General features: G+C 39.8%; 1 protein-coding gene across 8 annotated transcripts in view; it reads left to right on the top strand.

Moving 5' to 3' along the window:
- The window catches only part of TTLL5 (tubulin tyrosine ligase like 5), a 129,142-nt gene that overhangs the window by 36,097 nt on the left and 76,340 nt on the right, over positions 1-16,705 (top strand). For 6 of the 8 annotated variants that reach the window (XM_017742072.1, XM_017742073.1, XM_017742067.1 and 3 more), the window contains 10 exons: positions 614-655; positions 3,489-3,602; positions 3,980-4,071; positions 4,687-4,749; positions 5,643-5,681; positions 6,619-6,764; positions 7,745-8,036; positions 12,040-12,223; positions 14,222-14,368; positions 16,496-16,596. In XM_017742072.1, coding sequence (XP_017597561.1) covers positions 614-655; positions 3,489-3,602; positions 3,980-4,071; positions 4,687-4,749; positions 5,643-5,681; positions 6,619-6,764; positions 7,745-8,036; positions 12,040-12,223; positions 14,222-14,368; positions 16,496-16,596 — 1,220 coding nt within the window. The remainder of the gene's footprint in view (positions 1-613; positions 656-3,488; positions 3,603-3,979; positions 4,072-4,686; positions 4,750-5,642; positions 5,682-6,618; positions 6,765-7,744; positions 8,037-12,039; positions 12,224-14,221; positions 14,369-16,495; positions 16,597-16,705) is intronic. The other 2 variants (XM_008639611.2, XM_017742068.1) reach the window with 2 other exon arrangements.

Raw genomic sequence — 16,705 nt, forward strand, 5'->3', positions numbered from 1 at the left:
TACTTTTTCCTCCCCCCTCTGTTCTGTGAACAATTTTACTTGACAGCACCTGTTTCTCCTTGATGCATAGCTATTAAATATTTTTATATGGGTGGCTCTTATCTTACAAAAATACGAATTTTGGTCATCACAGTTGAGTTCAGTGTGCTTTTGAAAACCATATGTCCTGATGCATTTTGCACAGTTGAGCACATCTGAGGTTAAAATGAGTGCTGTGTTTGGAATGGGGACAGGGTACATTTGTGCAGGATATGAGGAGGATCTGAACTGAGATGAAACAGGTGGTTAGCTTTGTCTCTGGACTTCAGTTATCACAGAATCATAGAATAGTTTGGATTGGAAGGGACCTTAAAGATGATCAGGCTCCTACCCCACTGCAATGGACAGGGACACCTTCCATTAGACCAGATTGTTCCAAGCCCCATCCAGCTGTCTTTGAACAGTTCCAGGGTTGGGGCATCCACAACTTCTCTGACCAACCTCTTCCAGTGCCTTGCCACCCTTTGCTTATACTGTTTTGTTTAGGGTACTTACCAGTCCTCAACAACTCAGGCAGGGATCATAGTGTCTTGGAGAACACAAGATTTTTATTCTCTTTGTGTGTCTCTTGCAGCGTCCGGTGTCTGCACAGTCACAAACAGCAAACGGCAGATTGGTAAGTACCCTTGAGCTCTCATCACCTGTATAAGGGCCACAGTTTCAAATGTTACTGTGCGCAATGCTTTCGGCATAATTAGTCCCCAAATATATTTTACAGTTAGAGTAGCCTGGGGCAAGGGCTGGGGGGGGTGTGGGGGACGTCACCATGAAAACAGGAGATGGCACCAGCATATGTTTCCATGTGGCAAAAGCAAATGTTGAAAAAATATCTACATCACTTCTAGCAGCTTAAAAAAAAAAGTAGGTGAAGTGTGCTGAGAATCAAGGTCAGCTGGATCAAATCTCTCAAAGTTTTTAAGACTACAAGTCTGGATGATAAGGTAGGCACAGGAGAATCTATGCAGGCAAAATTCAGGTGGCCGTACAAAAGAAGTAATCATCTTCTGTCAGACAGTCCTCTGAAGGACACCACAAAAATTTGAGAATGAACTGAAAATATGAAAATAGATGCAGAGAAAAGAAGGATTTATTAAAGTTAATGGAAAAATATGGGACTATTGTTAGCTAAAGCGAGACTGATCTACCTTTCTAAGTGTTATATTTGTCACTCTTCTTGCAGGCCATGTAGACAAATCAATGTTAGTTTACAATTTTGAGCACCTGGCCATGTGGGGACATGCTAGGCATTATTTTGCTGCTAGGCTTCCTGCACAAATGTAATGGGATTTTTTTTTTTTATTTAATGAGGTTTCCCATCAGGAAGGGAAGGTAGGACACATGGAATCATCTTGAGAACCTAATTCAGTCTATTCACTGCTGCATGTGTCATTCTCTGTAAGTTCAGCTGAGGCTCCGAGGAAAGAGCCTTACTGAAAAATGAGGTTTTGTAGAGAATAGGAAGGATCTTTGTGCCAACTGCTGTCAGTGCTTATTAAATTAGGATAATTATTTGGGAACCAGGGATACTTGCAGAATTTGAAGATATACCAGAGTGGTTGGATTTATCCATACTTTTATAGATAAGCTGGGTCAAAGAGGAAACAAGATCTTTGTGAAGTTGAAGACATTTCTGTGCTACAGCCAGAGGGTGTTCTGTAGTGAAACGTGGAAAAAACTGTGCAGGAAGTCCAGCAAAGACAGAGTTTTCTCTAGCATTTTGACAGCAATGTAGTTTTGTTCACAGGGAGGAGTCAGAGCGGCCAATATGTAGACATATGTTTTCTGCTTGTAATCAGTAAAATCGTCTCCGTTGTATTGAGACAATGGAGATGATTTCATTGAAGTGTTTCCTTAGTAAAGCAAATCATTTAATAGGATGAAGAATTTCCTGTAATATTCTCTTTGAGCAGCAATTCTCACATGATGATGGATTGTTATGGTAGTGACAGGAAATGGTTTTTAAGAGAAGGTTGCCGATCAGGAGATTTTAGAGAAAGCTGTTAAGCAAAGTTTTTGAGCTGTGGATTTGAAATAGAAGAAGGCTTAGAAAGAAAGACTAAAAGCCTTTCAACTTAATGCCATCTACAGCATCAAGCAAACCTGTTTCATTGCTGGCATTTTTATTTCTTCTGCAAATCTTTGTGTCTCCTGCCTTCTCATCCAGATTGTCTCATTTTCTCTTCTCTTTTCAATCAGTTTTAGTTAGGCTTAACAAAATATTTCAGCTGGTACCTGCTATGTCTGTTTTATCTTTGGATTTTTCTGTGCCAATCACTGCAGTATAACCTATTCTAGTGCAATGCCTGTTGCTTTTGCTGTTGCTTCATCTACAGATTCTGAATAGCCACTTGCCATTTCTAATGAAACGGAGAGAATGGAATTCAATTCCAATAGTCTTTTCAAATAAAGATGCATCCTGATCTTGCCATGGATTTTTTTTGTATCTGAGCAGTATGGGATATTCCCCTGGACTTTTCCACTTTAAGGTTTCTGTCATGTTTTTCTCTTCTTACTAGATTAAGGCTCTCTGTGCATTCTTTGCTCAGTATAGAGCTAAAAGAAACTTTGAATTTAGTAGAAATGCTTGAGACCTTCTCAGTAGACTCTTTTAGTGCTGTTTTTACAGAGGTAGTTTATCTAAACTGAGCCTAAGACCAGCTTAAATGTACTTGGGAACAAGTTCAAAGATTTCTGTCTTGCTTGGATTTAAAAATTTTATAATCCTGATGATTTGACGGCATTTTGAATTCCTGTCCTTTTGTTAGAATTGGCCAGGACTGTCCATCAGGTTAAAAATAAGCTTAGTGACACTGTCCGCAAATTTTTGCTTGTCTTATTTTTAAAAAAATTGCATATTTATGCAAATTTGCATGATGTATCTGTGTACATCTGCAGGATGTGTCTGTTAAGTGCAAGAAGTAGCAAGCTGACATCCAGCAGTATAGTAACAAAAGAATAACAGGTGGTGAACTTTTCCCTGCAACATTTATCTTGCCAGGGAATTAGAGTTCTGTTGTTCTAGTGTAGCAACACAGCTATAACACAGAATCATGGTTCTGGTACCATTGATGTGTGAATCCAAGTGTATTTGGGTCCTGTGAATGCTGACTCTAGTGCCCCTTGGGTGAGGACTTTTCTGTATGACATCCTGACTTTGCTGCTTTTGGTATGTCTCCTGTTTTTCTGGAAGGGGCCAGGGGTGTAAATACTGGCACTGATCCCTGAATTGTGCCTGCTGTGCTAAAATCTAAGAATCTGAATACTCACACTTAGTCCAGTCTGGGGTGTGGACTCTTAAACAGCTGGAGTGTGGAATTGTGAATTCTGGCTGTAGTGCTCTGGAGTGTAGATCCTGCTGGGAATGTGGTCCTGGAATTTGAATGTAACTTTTTTTAATATGAAAATTGAGAGGGGAAAAAAAAAAATCTGGATTCACACCTTCTCTACAGCGTCCCCGTCCTCTGTCTGCCAGTGATGCTGAAGTTAAAAGCTCGATGCCCTTAGGCAGGGAAAAAGCAACAGGAAGGCATAGCAGCTCTGTGCTAGGCCTCACCATGGAGGAGGTAAGTAGGCTATTAAATAGCTTTAATTTACCTTGGCTTTCATGCAGTATGTGGGGTTTATTTGCTCAACAAAGGGCAAGTGCATGTATATGAAAAACGTGACAGAAGAAGTATGATTTTTGAAACCGAATTTGAGTTTTACTGCTGGTATTGCCCTTGCCTTCAATCGTGCCAGGCAGGCATGTGCTTGAAGCAGTGATAGCCTCCTTCAGAATTTAAATGCAAGACAAAATTCCTTAAGGATAGCATATGTACCCAGTCCATTTGCAGGATTGAACAGTCTTGTTTTCTGAAACTCAGAGATTTTTGTAAGGTTCATTTTTCATTGTTATCTATTTTGCTGGCTATTTTCTTTTTTTTTTTTTTTTTTAAATCAGATCAAAGTTCTTCGGCGAGTGAAAGAGGAAAATGAACGGAGAGGAGGCTTTGTCCGGATATTCCCCACCCCACTAACATGGGACCTTTATGGGTGAGAATAAAAATCAGATAGGATGGCACTGATGCTCTGTGTTGAGGGATATTCTGTGTTAGGTATCTGTAGATCAGCCATCCTGGCATTCAAGAAGATGTATTGAAAGTTTTGGCAGAGTTTATTTTAGTGTTGAAAATTCTTTTTTCTGATCCCTTGTTTTTATCAGCTGCTGCTTTGCATAGCTGCACCCCGTGGAAAGCTGTTGGACATTATTTCTGGTATTGCTTTTCTGTTAGAATAAAAGTGTCTTCCTTTCAGATTTCTGCTAACTACTTTTACGTCCTCAAGCTGCATACTGTGTAACCTTGTCATTAGGCCATAAACACCATATAGGACTCACTCATTCTGAAAGTGATACTGTATTACACTTCCCTCAGTTTGTTTTTCCAGTCTGTAATGTTTTCTCCACCTCTTACATCACCAGGAGCTTCAGCTGAGAAATGATAGCTCTCCTCCTTTCGTCTTTTCTGTTGTGGTACAGCATGTTGTCTGAATCCACTTTTGGGATGGTCTTTTAGAGATCATTTATTTCTGTATTATGCTACCTTTCATTGTGTTTAGCTCTGTTTTGATAATCCTGTTTGGTTTGTTTTGGTTTTTTTTTTCCCCTAGATCTTTTCTAGAGCACAAGACATCAATGAACTACATGCTGGCTACACGTCTGTTTAAGGACAGGTAGAGAGCTTTTCTGTTTGGGAGAGAGGTAAAGGGCATGAACTGTACAAAAAGGATTGATTCCTCACTTATCCAATGTTATAAACACAAGCCTGGGATTTATATGGGTGGTCATAATTGTGCATCTCTTCCCTAGTGTGCCAATGACCGTTGTTCATAGATTTGTGTTGCTCTTCTGAAACCAAGGGCAAAAAGGACAATACTCAAAAGACATGGGAATCATCGGAGTACTAGTATTACTATAGACATGAAAAAACTTCAAACACTTAAGTTTCTCTATGAAGGGATTTTAGGTGGTCCTGGCTTACCTATTGTTTCAAATTTCAAACCACATTAAAGCTTGTCTTCATGTAAAGTAAGCCCTGAAATTGACTTCTCCAGTGTTTAGTATCCCTATCTGCAGTCATGATTTGATGATTCTTTTTCTGGGTTGTGGTTGGGTGGAAATGACAGTTCATGCCACTAGCTGAGCTTCCACTGGGAGTTGTATGCAGTTGTCTTTCACTGTATGTTTAATGCCCTTTCTTCTCAACAGTTCTTGTGCAAATTTGAGATCCACTATGAAGTAACTTCCAAGTAAAGACAAGGTGGCTGAGAGACAGTATTTACAGAAGCTCTTCCTGCATCAGTGCTGTACAATTTTTTTCTCTGTGTACGTTTAGGGATGTGTCTAAAGAGTAGTTCTAAATGATGCCTTCTCCAGCTTAAACCAGACAAATGCAAGCATCAATTGTAGTACAGCTGCTCAGGTCTCCTCTTTTGGAGCCCTTTTTTTTTCTGCTTTCAGATAGAACCCACAAGTAATTCTGTAAATATTGTGAAAGACTATGGAGGCTTTTTAATCAAGGCTGATCCAGTATGGAGGGTAATTTGTGACCTTTTTCTCTTTGTAGGGGCAAGATGAAAAGAGAGTTCATCACTGGGAGATCCCGGTAAATAGCTTCTTAATTTAATAATTTGTGCTTTGTAGGATTTATTCTAAATTTAGATTTCCACAGCTTCATCTTCCAAGTTGTGAGTCAACACCTTTTCTACCTTAAATCCATGAAAATAATTTTAGAAACATAAATACAGTGAGAAAAGAATATACCCACATGTGAAGAGCTCATGTTTTCATTGGACCTTAAAATTTCTCCTCATAGGCTTCTCACTTTGGTATTCCTGCCATGGAATAAGCATCATCATTCAGCTCTCTCAAAAGATCTTGTAATGCATGAGGGTTTTGGACTTCATACACTCATATATTCACTTTGTTAGATCTAAAAAGATAAATGAAACAATAAGAATTTTCTGTGCTTGTTTCCACATATCATAGAGAGCACTTTTCTGGATCTTTGTGCACTGGCAGAAAGTTGTTACTTTTGTATGTTTCCCTTAAGGAATCTGGCAGGGCTCCTCATCCCTTAAGTAGAACTTGGAGCAAGTTTGACATTTTCCACTTTTATTATGTTAAGATTCTTATATCCGCTCAGTGAAGAACAAGCTATCTACGTAAATGGTTCGGACAACTGGATTGGTGTCCATGTGCTCTCTTTCCATTCCCCTTCGTTGTTTTGTACTCTTGCAATTTCCTCTATTAATTGTGCCCTGAGCTGTTGCATGATGGGCAGATGCTGCTCAGTCATGAAAGTGTGACACTAGGTGAGTGTGTCTTGGGGCTTTGAGAGATGATGTTCTGTGAAGTACATATAAGACTCTCTTCAAACATTTATAGGCTTAAGTAGAGCAGAGTTAGACTGATGGTAAATATTTCTTCCTGTATCAGGAAGAATGTTTCTTGAAGAAATTTGATCTACTAAGGTCTCTTGTATCATCAGGGAGAGAAGGACAAAGGGAGACTGAGGGATATCTCTGTACTGTGCTTCCCAGAGCAGGTCTTAATGGAAGGCCAGATATGAGGATGGAAGCTGTGGACTCTCATGCTCTCTTTTATGAGAGAAAGCTTGTTTCACTGGAGTTACGGAAGCGTCGTCGATGTCATGGCAAGGCTAGAGCAGCACAGAAAAGATCATCAGGTATGCATGGCTAGAGTTTTAGATGAGCAGCTAGTCAAAAACAAGCAACCAAAGGACTCTTTTGTTTGAAATGGAGTTGTGTGAATGGAGTTGTTCTGGTTTCAAATGTTAATAGTTTTCACTTCATTCCATTTCTGAGCTTCTTGTTTGTTTAGTGCCTTGAATTTCATTCTCACCTTTCCACACCCCCACGTATATGATTAAAGGTAATCAGTGTTTGCTTGGAGATGAGCTCGTGATTGCATTTTGGGTAAAGAATTCAACAGTATGTGTGCCTCTGTAATTCTTCAGCTTTTCAGAGAAAGATAGGACCTTTCAGATTGTTTCTCCTAGACAGCTGTGACTCTAAGATGTTGGGAAGAGAAATCTTTCTCCAGACTGATGTTGGAAACTTAAAATGGTACAAAGGTGAATGATCCCCACAAGTGACTGTTCCTGGAGCCTTTATCTAAACTCTTTCTAATAGCTGTGTGATACTGACTGCAATAGGAGAGCTTGTATGTTATAAGATGGTTTTTTGCTGCTATGTTAAGGTGTATGATCTTTATTGGCACATGTGGAAGTTTAGATTTTGTAGCTGTATTTGACTCACAACATACAAAAATGTGTGTGTATATATATCAAGTATGGGTGTATATATGTCACTATATATATGTAAGAATCAGCATAAAATATAGGAAAATGTCTTTGCCTCTGATTTTGTGTGGGCATTCTTTTTTCATTTGTAAGGTTAAAACAAGAATCTTGGTCTGTATACTGTAGTATTGGGAAAATGGGCTTCTCAAAACTGTTTGATGCACAAGCAGAAAGACAGAATAATATATAGAACAGTCATGCTTAAGATGCTATTCTAAAATGGTGGTGTTCTGTCCTTCTAGCAGAGAAGAGTTTAGGGGTAAACCAAAGGGTATAAATAGTAGAACAGTCCTCTCCACTTTTTTTTTTCTTAACTAGCATAAGTGATTTCTCCTCTACTACAGGCACATCAGAACCAACAAAGCTGTCCCTCAAGTCAGACATGGAAGGTGAGGAGGAAGAGGAGATGGATGGAGATGAAGATGAAGAGGTAGATAGAAGTGTTTGCTCTCTTTCGGACACCCAGGTGAAAAACAAGCCAAAGCTCTCTGACTCAGTGAAAACTACTTGTAAGGAGAGGTTACCAAAAAAAACTGACAAGAAAACTGGAGATGGAGCAGAGCTGTTTCTGCAAAAACCAGACTCAGAATCTCAGTTTAACTTGCTTCAGATTCTTCAAAAGCATGGAAACTTGAGGTGAGGGCTTTCTGCATATTGCCTCTAGTTTTGACTTGAAGCTAATATGAGTTAAACTATGGAGGATGCACGTTATGAGTGTGAGGAGATAAGAAGACCCTAGAAAAGGGGCCTGGATTTTTGTCTAACTGTGGGCTGCCTTGACATCTTGTTGGCACAGAAGGGAGACTATTGCAAAGTCTGACAGTTTACCTAAATGCCTGACCTTCTGGATCAGTGTAAAGCATGACCTATAGTTTCCATTGCTGTTCTTTAATCTGATGGTGTAAGCTGTTCGCTGTCAGCTCAGGCTTCTAAAATGCCTCTTTGCTTTAATGCAGGATGCCTGCTACTGAATTCTAAATTTTTTCTTCTCATTCTTTGCATTTGCCAAGAAGTGGTTATAAACATACGTTAAATTATCCAAGAAGGGTTGGATAGGAATATCTCAGTGCTGTCTCTCCATAAAATTAGTTTTCTTGTTTTATCTCATTTTCTCGAATTTTACCTCTGGTAATAATCTTTGCTCAAGGTCATCACCTTCTGAGAGCAAGATTAGGAGGTAGTTTGAGAGTTACAAATTACTGAAACATTTCACTGCATGTTGTTGAGTATGGCTGCAGAACAGAGTATGTTCTGATGCGTGACTCTGTTTCTTGGAAAAAAGAGATGTGCTGGAGGAGATTCTATAGAAAAACACCAAGTAGGGTCTTAATCAGATGTTTCAAAGCATGATCCTCCCCTTGGATGTGGGTAGCAAAACTGTCTAATTGCAGAAAGTGCAAAAAGAAAGCATGATCATGTATATCTGTGTAGGAATACTACATCTCCTACACAAGAAGCAGCATTATGGTTTCTGTGAAAAATGTCCAAAGGTATAGAAAATGTTTCTTGTTGCTTCCTTAGTTTAGTTTCTGAGAGAAATTATGGCTTATTCAATGGCTTTGGGGTTTGTTCTGATGTCTAATTGTGGCAAGGACATTTGCTGCTGTGGTAGGGAAGATTCTGAATCCTCTTTTGAGGATAAACATAGCAATGCTGTGTCTATATCTACGTATATATAGAACTGACTCCTGCCAAGAACATAAGCTCTGTCTGATGTTCCTGGCAGAATCTTGCTCAGCACCCAGCACTGTTGGGATTCCCCACAGAAGGGTATAAGGCTTGTGGTGACCTCATGTTCCAAGATTGTGCTGGGCTTGGCCCCATCTGATCTGTCATTGATGTAAGCTTTGCTTATGGGCTCAACAGGCAGAGGAGCTGAAGTAATAGAATTTTCATCCGAGAGAAACCAGGCCCATTCTAGTCAGTTGTTGTAGGTTGTAGGACTTCTCTCTCCTTTAGTTAGCCTGATGAGGAAATATCTGCTTCTACACATCAGGTGTTACTGGTGAAGAGGTGATACTCAAAGGAAACTTGTTCCCCCAACTGTGCCATTCCCAAGGAAGTAAAACGAAAAGGAAGTTGCTTGTTCCTGCATTTAAGGCCTCAGGTTTCAGTATCCCCCACACCAAAGGAGAAGTTTTTAGTCATAGAACTATCAGGTGCAGGCCAAGACCTGTATTATTGTGCTGGTGTTGATAATGGGGGCTCCTTAATTTCTACCAGCACAAATCTTGAACTGGTCATGAGATGTTTGAATTGCACCTAAACCAAATGTGACAGCTCTAGAGAGCTGAGGTGAGGGCCTTTTCTGATACATGGTGGCCTGGAGTAGAGAGTATTAGTTCTCAGCTAGGCTTCAGAGAGTTCTCCCAATGTTCCACACATGTGGAAAGAAAAGGTAGGCATAGTGACTAGTAGCATACAGAGCTCAGAGATGTTGCAAGGCCTGCTGTGCATTCTGGAGTTCCCTGAAGTTCCTGGAAGACAGAGCTTGTAACCAGGTATTTTCATCATGTTTTAGTTGCTGCAGTACAGCTATTTACAGAGAATGTTAGCTTGAGACTCTTGTGAACTTGTCATTGGCTTAGCCCCTCTTTGGCCCTATGTGACCTTACAGAAGCAGCAAAAGTTGATGATTAAGCTGATACATGGATACTTCTAATGTATTTTATTTGAACTTCAATTCTTGCCTGAATTGGTGCATTGATCTCTATTAAGTGCTGCTGTGGTATGATTTCTGTGTAACACTGTAACATAGTGTTCCTGAAATTTACAGAACCATAAACCAGAAAGACTTAATTCCTGCATAGAGTTTTTAATAGCATTTCAGGGTCTCATACATGGAGTCATAAGGACCATATAAGTACCTGAGAATATTCATAAGAAGCAGAGAACAAGTAGAAAAATATGGTGAAGTTCTTCAGGAATCAGTCTGAGGCTGATATTAATAATCAATTCAAGAATGACACAAAATATACAAATGTGCTAATGAAATTTGCTAATGGGAAATATTTGGGAGTTATTACCATGAGACCAAAGTAGTGGACTAAATATGAGAAAAACTGGGTGACTTTGAGGGTATAAATACTATAACTAGGATGAAATTCAGTAGCACAAAGTGCAAGGGGATGTTTATAAGAACTAATAATTTACAGCAGAAGTTCTGTCCGCTGGGTGTACATCAACTGGAAATTAATTATGAGGAAAAATATCTTGCATGCTGGTTGATCACAGGAAGTTTATGAAGCTCTAGCTCATTGCATACATGAAAACACCAAATGTGTTCCAGGGTTTATCCCTTGACATACTTCTGAGACTTCATGTGGGGTATTGTACACAGACAGTATCACCCGCGTTCATGGAAGGCAAATTGTGAGTGGAACACAGGTGGAGGTGAGCTGCTGGTCTCATCATGGCACCAGCGTGGGTGCTTTGTTAGAAGACACTGGCAGATGTGGATAGTTCACACGAATAAAATGAAAGCTATGAAAGGATGTAACTCTGTTAATAAAGACATTCAAGGTGGGAGACCCATCAGGGATTAAATTTAAGATACAGGACAGTGTTGGAAAAAGAAAAAGCAATTACAAACTTCTCCGGAGTGAAGCTGGGCTGGGTAGTAAGAGGAAGTTCCTATTTATTAGAACAGTAAGTTCTGAAGTAATATTTCAGGAAAGTAATGGGTTCAAAACTCTAGTTTGTTTTAAGATGAAACTTAAAATTTTACAGAACATACTAGGACACTTGCTGTGATAGAAAGGGAAATCTCTTGCTGACACTAAAGCCAATCTGCTGCTATATCCTTATGAAAAGTTTCTAGTGACTATAGGGAAAACTGTGAGGAGGAGCAGAGACTGGGAGAGCAGAATGTTTGAGGATAGGGTTTAGACCAAGGGGACAATGAACAGAATTAGGCAAAGAGTTCAGCAATTTCTCTCACAACAGATGCATATACTAAAGTGACTGCCATTGTGAGCGAATGAGAAGCTATGTGTCCCTCCCAGTCCTCTCCTTGGTTCATGCTTACAGCTTCCCAACATGTTCAGCCAGCTGCACAGCAGATTTTGCTGATGTTCCTTCATTCCTCAGTGGTGCCTTGCTCAATGAAATTTGGCTTGTATCCCTGAGCCAGCAGGGAAAGAGCTCACTTTCACAGATTTAATTCTTTCATTTCCAGTGGGAATTACAGAGCCTTTGTTATAACTCTGGCACTAGTACCAAGCCCTTTGTTTATTTTATGGTCTGTTGTTGTGGTGTTCAAAATGTTTGTGAAAACAGAGGCCCTGTAGAGCCTTGAATTTGTTTTAAAAATACACAGTTTTGCTGATGTCCATGTTACTGGCTTTTAGAGGGAGTAACTAAGGCTGTAAAAGGCAGGAAGAACATTCCATTTTTAGAAATTATGTTAGAGAGTGTCTACTATCTTTTGTACCTCCTGCAATACCTACCCCATCTTCAGAACTGAAGGTCTGCTTGAAAATGCTGGTGGGGTGAAGAGGTCCTCCTGTCTTTGAGCTTCAACATTAGTGTGCTTAGGAAGTCCTTGCTGACTGTGCTTTGGTTCATAAGCTGTGCCTGACTGCTGTAACTCTTCCTATTCCTATTCTAAAGATAGCTGATTGATTCTTTTTGTCCACAGCAAAGTACAAGCTCGTACAGCTTTCTCTGCCTATCTACAGCATGTTCAACTCCGACTGATGAAGGATGCTGGCCAACAGATCCAGAATCCTGCCTGGGCTGCCAAAGAGGGTGAGCAAATGGTAAGAAGCTTCATGTTGGCCAGACTGAGAAGTCGAGTTGAAATCTACCTTGAGAGTTTTGAGGTCAGTTCCCCTCCTTGCAAGTACAGAAGTCCAACTGAGATGATGGTTGCTCTTCTTTGTCTAGCTGCTAGTGCTGCATTTTTAATATACAGGTGAGGTAGGACTGCTGACTGACCTCAGAGCATAGACAGACAGCTCTTAATGACTAGAGTGTTGTTGACATTCAAGCTGCTCACATCTCTTGTTAGTTCTCCTTCACTGATTTCTGAGCTTATCTGCTCTTGAATTCTTCTCTAGAAGATTCTTTAAGATTATTTGTCAGGATCTGGTTTCTGCTGCATTAAGCAAAGCATTCATTTACTCAAACAGAACTGGTACCCAGTTAAGCTTTTTCTCTTATGTACTGTTGTAATATATCCAGACATCTGCATTTATGAATCTTACTTGCATTCTAGATAGAGGAAATTAAAGTAAAAGCCACTGAGAAGAGAAAGTAAAAGTGATGGATTTTTCTAGGCAGTATTTTAAAGTCCTGTGTTTGATATGCATGCATTTTAAAAAGCTCAGCAAGCCCAGATCCCTTAATAAACTTTCCTAAAAGATCTTTGTACAGTAGACTCTTGAGCTTTCTGGATATATTCTCACTGAGTGCGTGTTGCAGGGAAACAGCCAATGCAGTTCAGAGATAAAATTGTGTGTCAAGAATAATCATTCAGCTCAGTGGAAAATGTTACCTCTGCTCTTTCCAAGTGGAAATTAAAATGGGCTTTTTGAGAGTCACTTTGTCTGCTGTACTGTGAAGAATAATGTTTAAAATAACAGATCAAACCAGCCTGGAGTAATGGCAGTGAGAGGCGAGCTGTGAAATCCAATAGTTTGGCTGTGAGGCTTCTCATTTATGCATTAGCAGAGCTCCTAAGCAAAAGCAAATCCAGAGGTGAGACACAGAAAGGGTTTGAAATACTCACAGGATGTATCTTGCCTTAGGATCTGCTTTGCCATATGTTTCCTCCACCAGAGGTCAAACAGACATGGTGAGGGACTGGAATTACATGGCTGTAGATGTAGTCGTCTATTGCTGTGAAGAGGGTATGGCAATAGTATTGTACTAGTTTGAAAGCAAACCAGTGAGAGACTTGAAATCAGAACTACAATTTAATAGGAAAATTAAAAATAAATGCAGTAGTACAGAAGCACTGACAGTCAGAATACAACCTGACACCCTGTCTGGCAGGGTGGCAGTACCAGTCCGATTAGGTGGTGGCTGCAGTCCTCCTGAAGTGATAGATGTGGTTCTCTTGAAGGGGTGATCCTGTAGAAGGGTCTGGTCTTCCTCTAAGGCCCAGTAGTGGTTATGTAGCTCTTCTCCTCTGGGAACCCAGTAGGTAAGGGCTGAGTGTGGTGTCCCAAACCTCAGATTATACCCAAGCAGGGATGCTTGGTTTCTCCCTCTGGGCAGAGCAGCTCACCAGTAAAGAACACTGCCCCACCTGGTTTTAACAGATGGTGATAGAATACATACTTTTGGTTACATCTTACATTGTAACCTAAGGCAAGTATATATATGGAAAATGCTGAAATGGGGTTGCCCACTGTAGTGGAGATATCTGACCAGGATCCCCTTTCCTGTGGTAGTGCTAAAAGAGTTTTATGTCAGTGCACTTTATCACAGGCCTTCTTTAACACATTGCAGGTAGGTTTTTGGGATCATTCTCCTAAGATACTGGATTTTACAGGTTATTCTGTGTCGCTGCTTTTTGCTGATTGGTTATTTTTTTCCTTTTTCTGCCATGCTTTTGAGACAAACACTTCTCAAGTGTTCAAAATTCTGACCCATGTCAGGCAAGATGCACCAATGTTTTTTCTCCTCCACATTGGATTTATAGGGCTGTATTAAAAGTGCATATTGCAGAATGCTTTTGCCTGCCAGTTTCAGCTTGTTTTCTCAGGACAATATGTTTAGTTCCTGCCAGTCCTTAGCTGCTGTAGTATCTCTATTCTCTTCTCCCCACATCTTGCAGATAGTGCGTTGTTAACTCTTATCTCTCTTGCTTGCAGGAGCTTGTCATCCGCTTTCTGAAGCGAGCTGCCAGCAACCTTCGTCAGTCCTTGAGGCTGCTGATCCCCAGCCGTCATTTAGGACTAACCGATCGTCGTCGTATCCTGGCTCGCCAGCTGGGCGAGTTCATCATCTGTTATAACAAGGTGACTAATTCTTTTTTTGATTCTTCTTTTGGTTTCTCTTTTCCTCTTACAAAGTATCTCAAGCAGGCTGTTTCAAAGGTACTGTTCTATTATTTATATGGTCTGCTTGCAGCTGTACATCCAGTAATGGTACTTTGTTGAAATTGTCAGATAGGCAACAACGTTATTACATAATATATGCAGGCCAGTAATTATGTGCATAAAAAGAAGTGCTGAAATGAAGTGGAATTTAACTGGCAGTTTGCTTTTGCTTTGCCTTGTCTTTGATTCTAGTGCTTTGTAATGCCTGTTCCCACTTCTTTTTATGGTGCTTTTTTGAAGTTATTTTTATACAGAATAGCATGAAATATGTATTTTACTATTTGCTTGGTATACTGAGGCATTGCTACATATCTGTAGTAAGGTACTCTGCATGCTCAGTGTTAAGGAGATGTAGGTCCTAATTTAAATAATTTTCACATCTTTAGATGTAGAAGGTAGTGTTCTTAGCATAGTGGTTTCAACCTAATCTTCTATTTACTTATTTGGCAAGGACAGCTTCCCCTTTCCTTTGCCCACTAGCATTTCTTTAGTGCTAGAACAAGGGTAATTGAAATTTAGCTTTCAGAGGCTGCTGCATAGAGGCCTCCAAGCTTCTACTCTTTAGGAGAGGATGCTCACTTACGTTACCTTGTCAGAACTGACATCTGGTAACCTGATCTGTCTAAGCAAGGTTGGTATTGAACCAAATCTGTTCCAGGGAGTGCCTTGTATGCCTAATGCTTGCTGAATTACTGTGTTAGGAGTAACCACAAAACACTTGGGTGGTTCTGTGGTGAGTGAAGAATGCAGCTGCTTTGGATATAATTTCCACTCAAATTGTATTCAAACATTAGGATTTTCTGCTAACGCTTGAGTAAATCACAAAATAAAGCTGTGTAACTGGTAATAAATCAGTGCATAAACATATTTTCTCAGTTAAAACAAGTGAGAACATATCACTTGAGGTTTCAGGGTCTACGTGTTTAAGCCCTTGAGAGACTGTTAGGCTGTGAGTTTTTTTTGATTTCTGATTCCAACGTATAGACTTCTTTCATTGACTTGTAACTTCAGATTTAATAGGGACTGCTACTAGCTTTATATATCATCTATAATGACACAGAAGAGGAGAATACAGCTCCAGAAAATTAAGTAAAAGAGATCACGTATTATCCAGACGTTTACTTAAGTAGTAAAGGGGAAAGATGTCCCAAACTGGCTTTTTCTTCTCTGTCTTGAATTATGTTTCAAAAGATGTATCTGACCCCTTTGTCCTGGGAATGCTCAGGCTACCAGCAGGAAGAAATGATGTGGAGGTCAAGTCTGGTCAGATAAAGCTTTTAAGCTGGTACGGGTATTGCAGATAGGCCTGAAGGTTTTTTTAATGAACAAAAAAGTTTGTATCAATCCAACCTCTAGTGCCAACCAGTTCTACTGGTGTAAAATAGATCATTTATATCTGAAAACTTGCTCAGATTTTCACACACAAAGGCTTACCATTTATTCCAGTATATTTCAGTGTATAAACATGTTTGCCACAGGCGGTACTATTTTACTTTCTTAGTTTTTGCTGAAGCAGTGTGGTTTTGGTATGTGTATAAGCCTCAGCAATTTGCTGCTTGAGAAGCTCAAGAGAACTACTAGTTTATACTAGAAAATCTGTTGATTTTCCACAGACATCCTTCAGTTTCTTTAAGATTAATTTTATATTTTTTTCCTCCTTTCTTCTATCTGTCTGCTTCTGGGACAAATGCGCAAATAAAAGCTGTTTGGAGGAACTCTGTGACAGAAGGGGACCTAATATCTATTAAGAATGATTTTAATTTTTTTTCCCTTCCGTACTTCCTTATGTTGCAGCAAAGAGTGTAGTTGAAGGAACAGCACACATTTTTGAAGACTTGACCTTTTCCCAGCAAATCAATTGTGTCAGGTGGAGGAATGAAGAGTTTAGTGTATGCTTAGGATGCTGTCTCTGGGGCTCTCCATATTTATTCATGTTGTTGCACATAGCGATGTTTTTCTTTTCTTAGATCCCATGATTTTTGTATTCTGGGAGCTGTAGCTATGCCATGGAACATAGAGACACTTACTGATACTGCTTATTAACAGGAAACAGAGCAGATGGTCCAGAAACAATCAAAAAAGAAACAGGAAGAGGAGGAGGAAGGAGTGAATCCTGAAAGTTTTCAGAACTTCATTGCCACAGCAAGGTAGGAGTAGATTTTATTCCCTTTGATAAACAATCTCTCAGCCTTGAAGGTGATGGCATTGTTCTAAAGATGATTTGATTGATCTAAGGCCTCTAGATACCTTTATTGA

Source organism: Corvus brachyrhynchos, unplaced genomic scaffold (assembly GCF_000691975.1).
Source record: "Corvus brachyrhynchos isolate BGI_N302 unplaced genomic scaffold, ASM69197v1 scaffold115, whole genome shotgun sequence".
NCBI lineage: Eukaryota > Metazoa > Chordata > Aves > Passeriformes > Corvidae > Corvus > Corvus brachyrhynchos.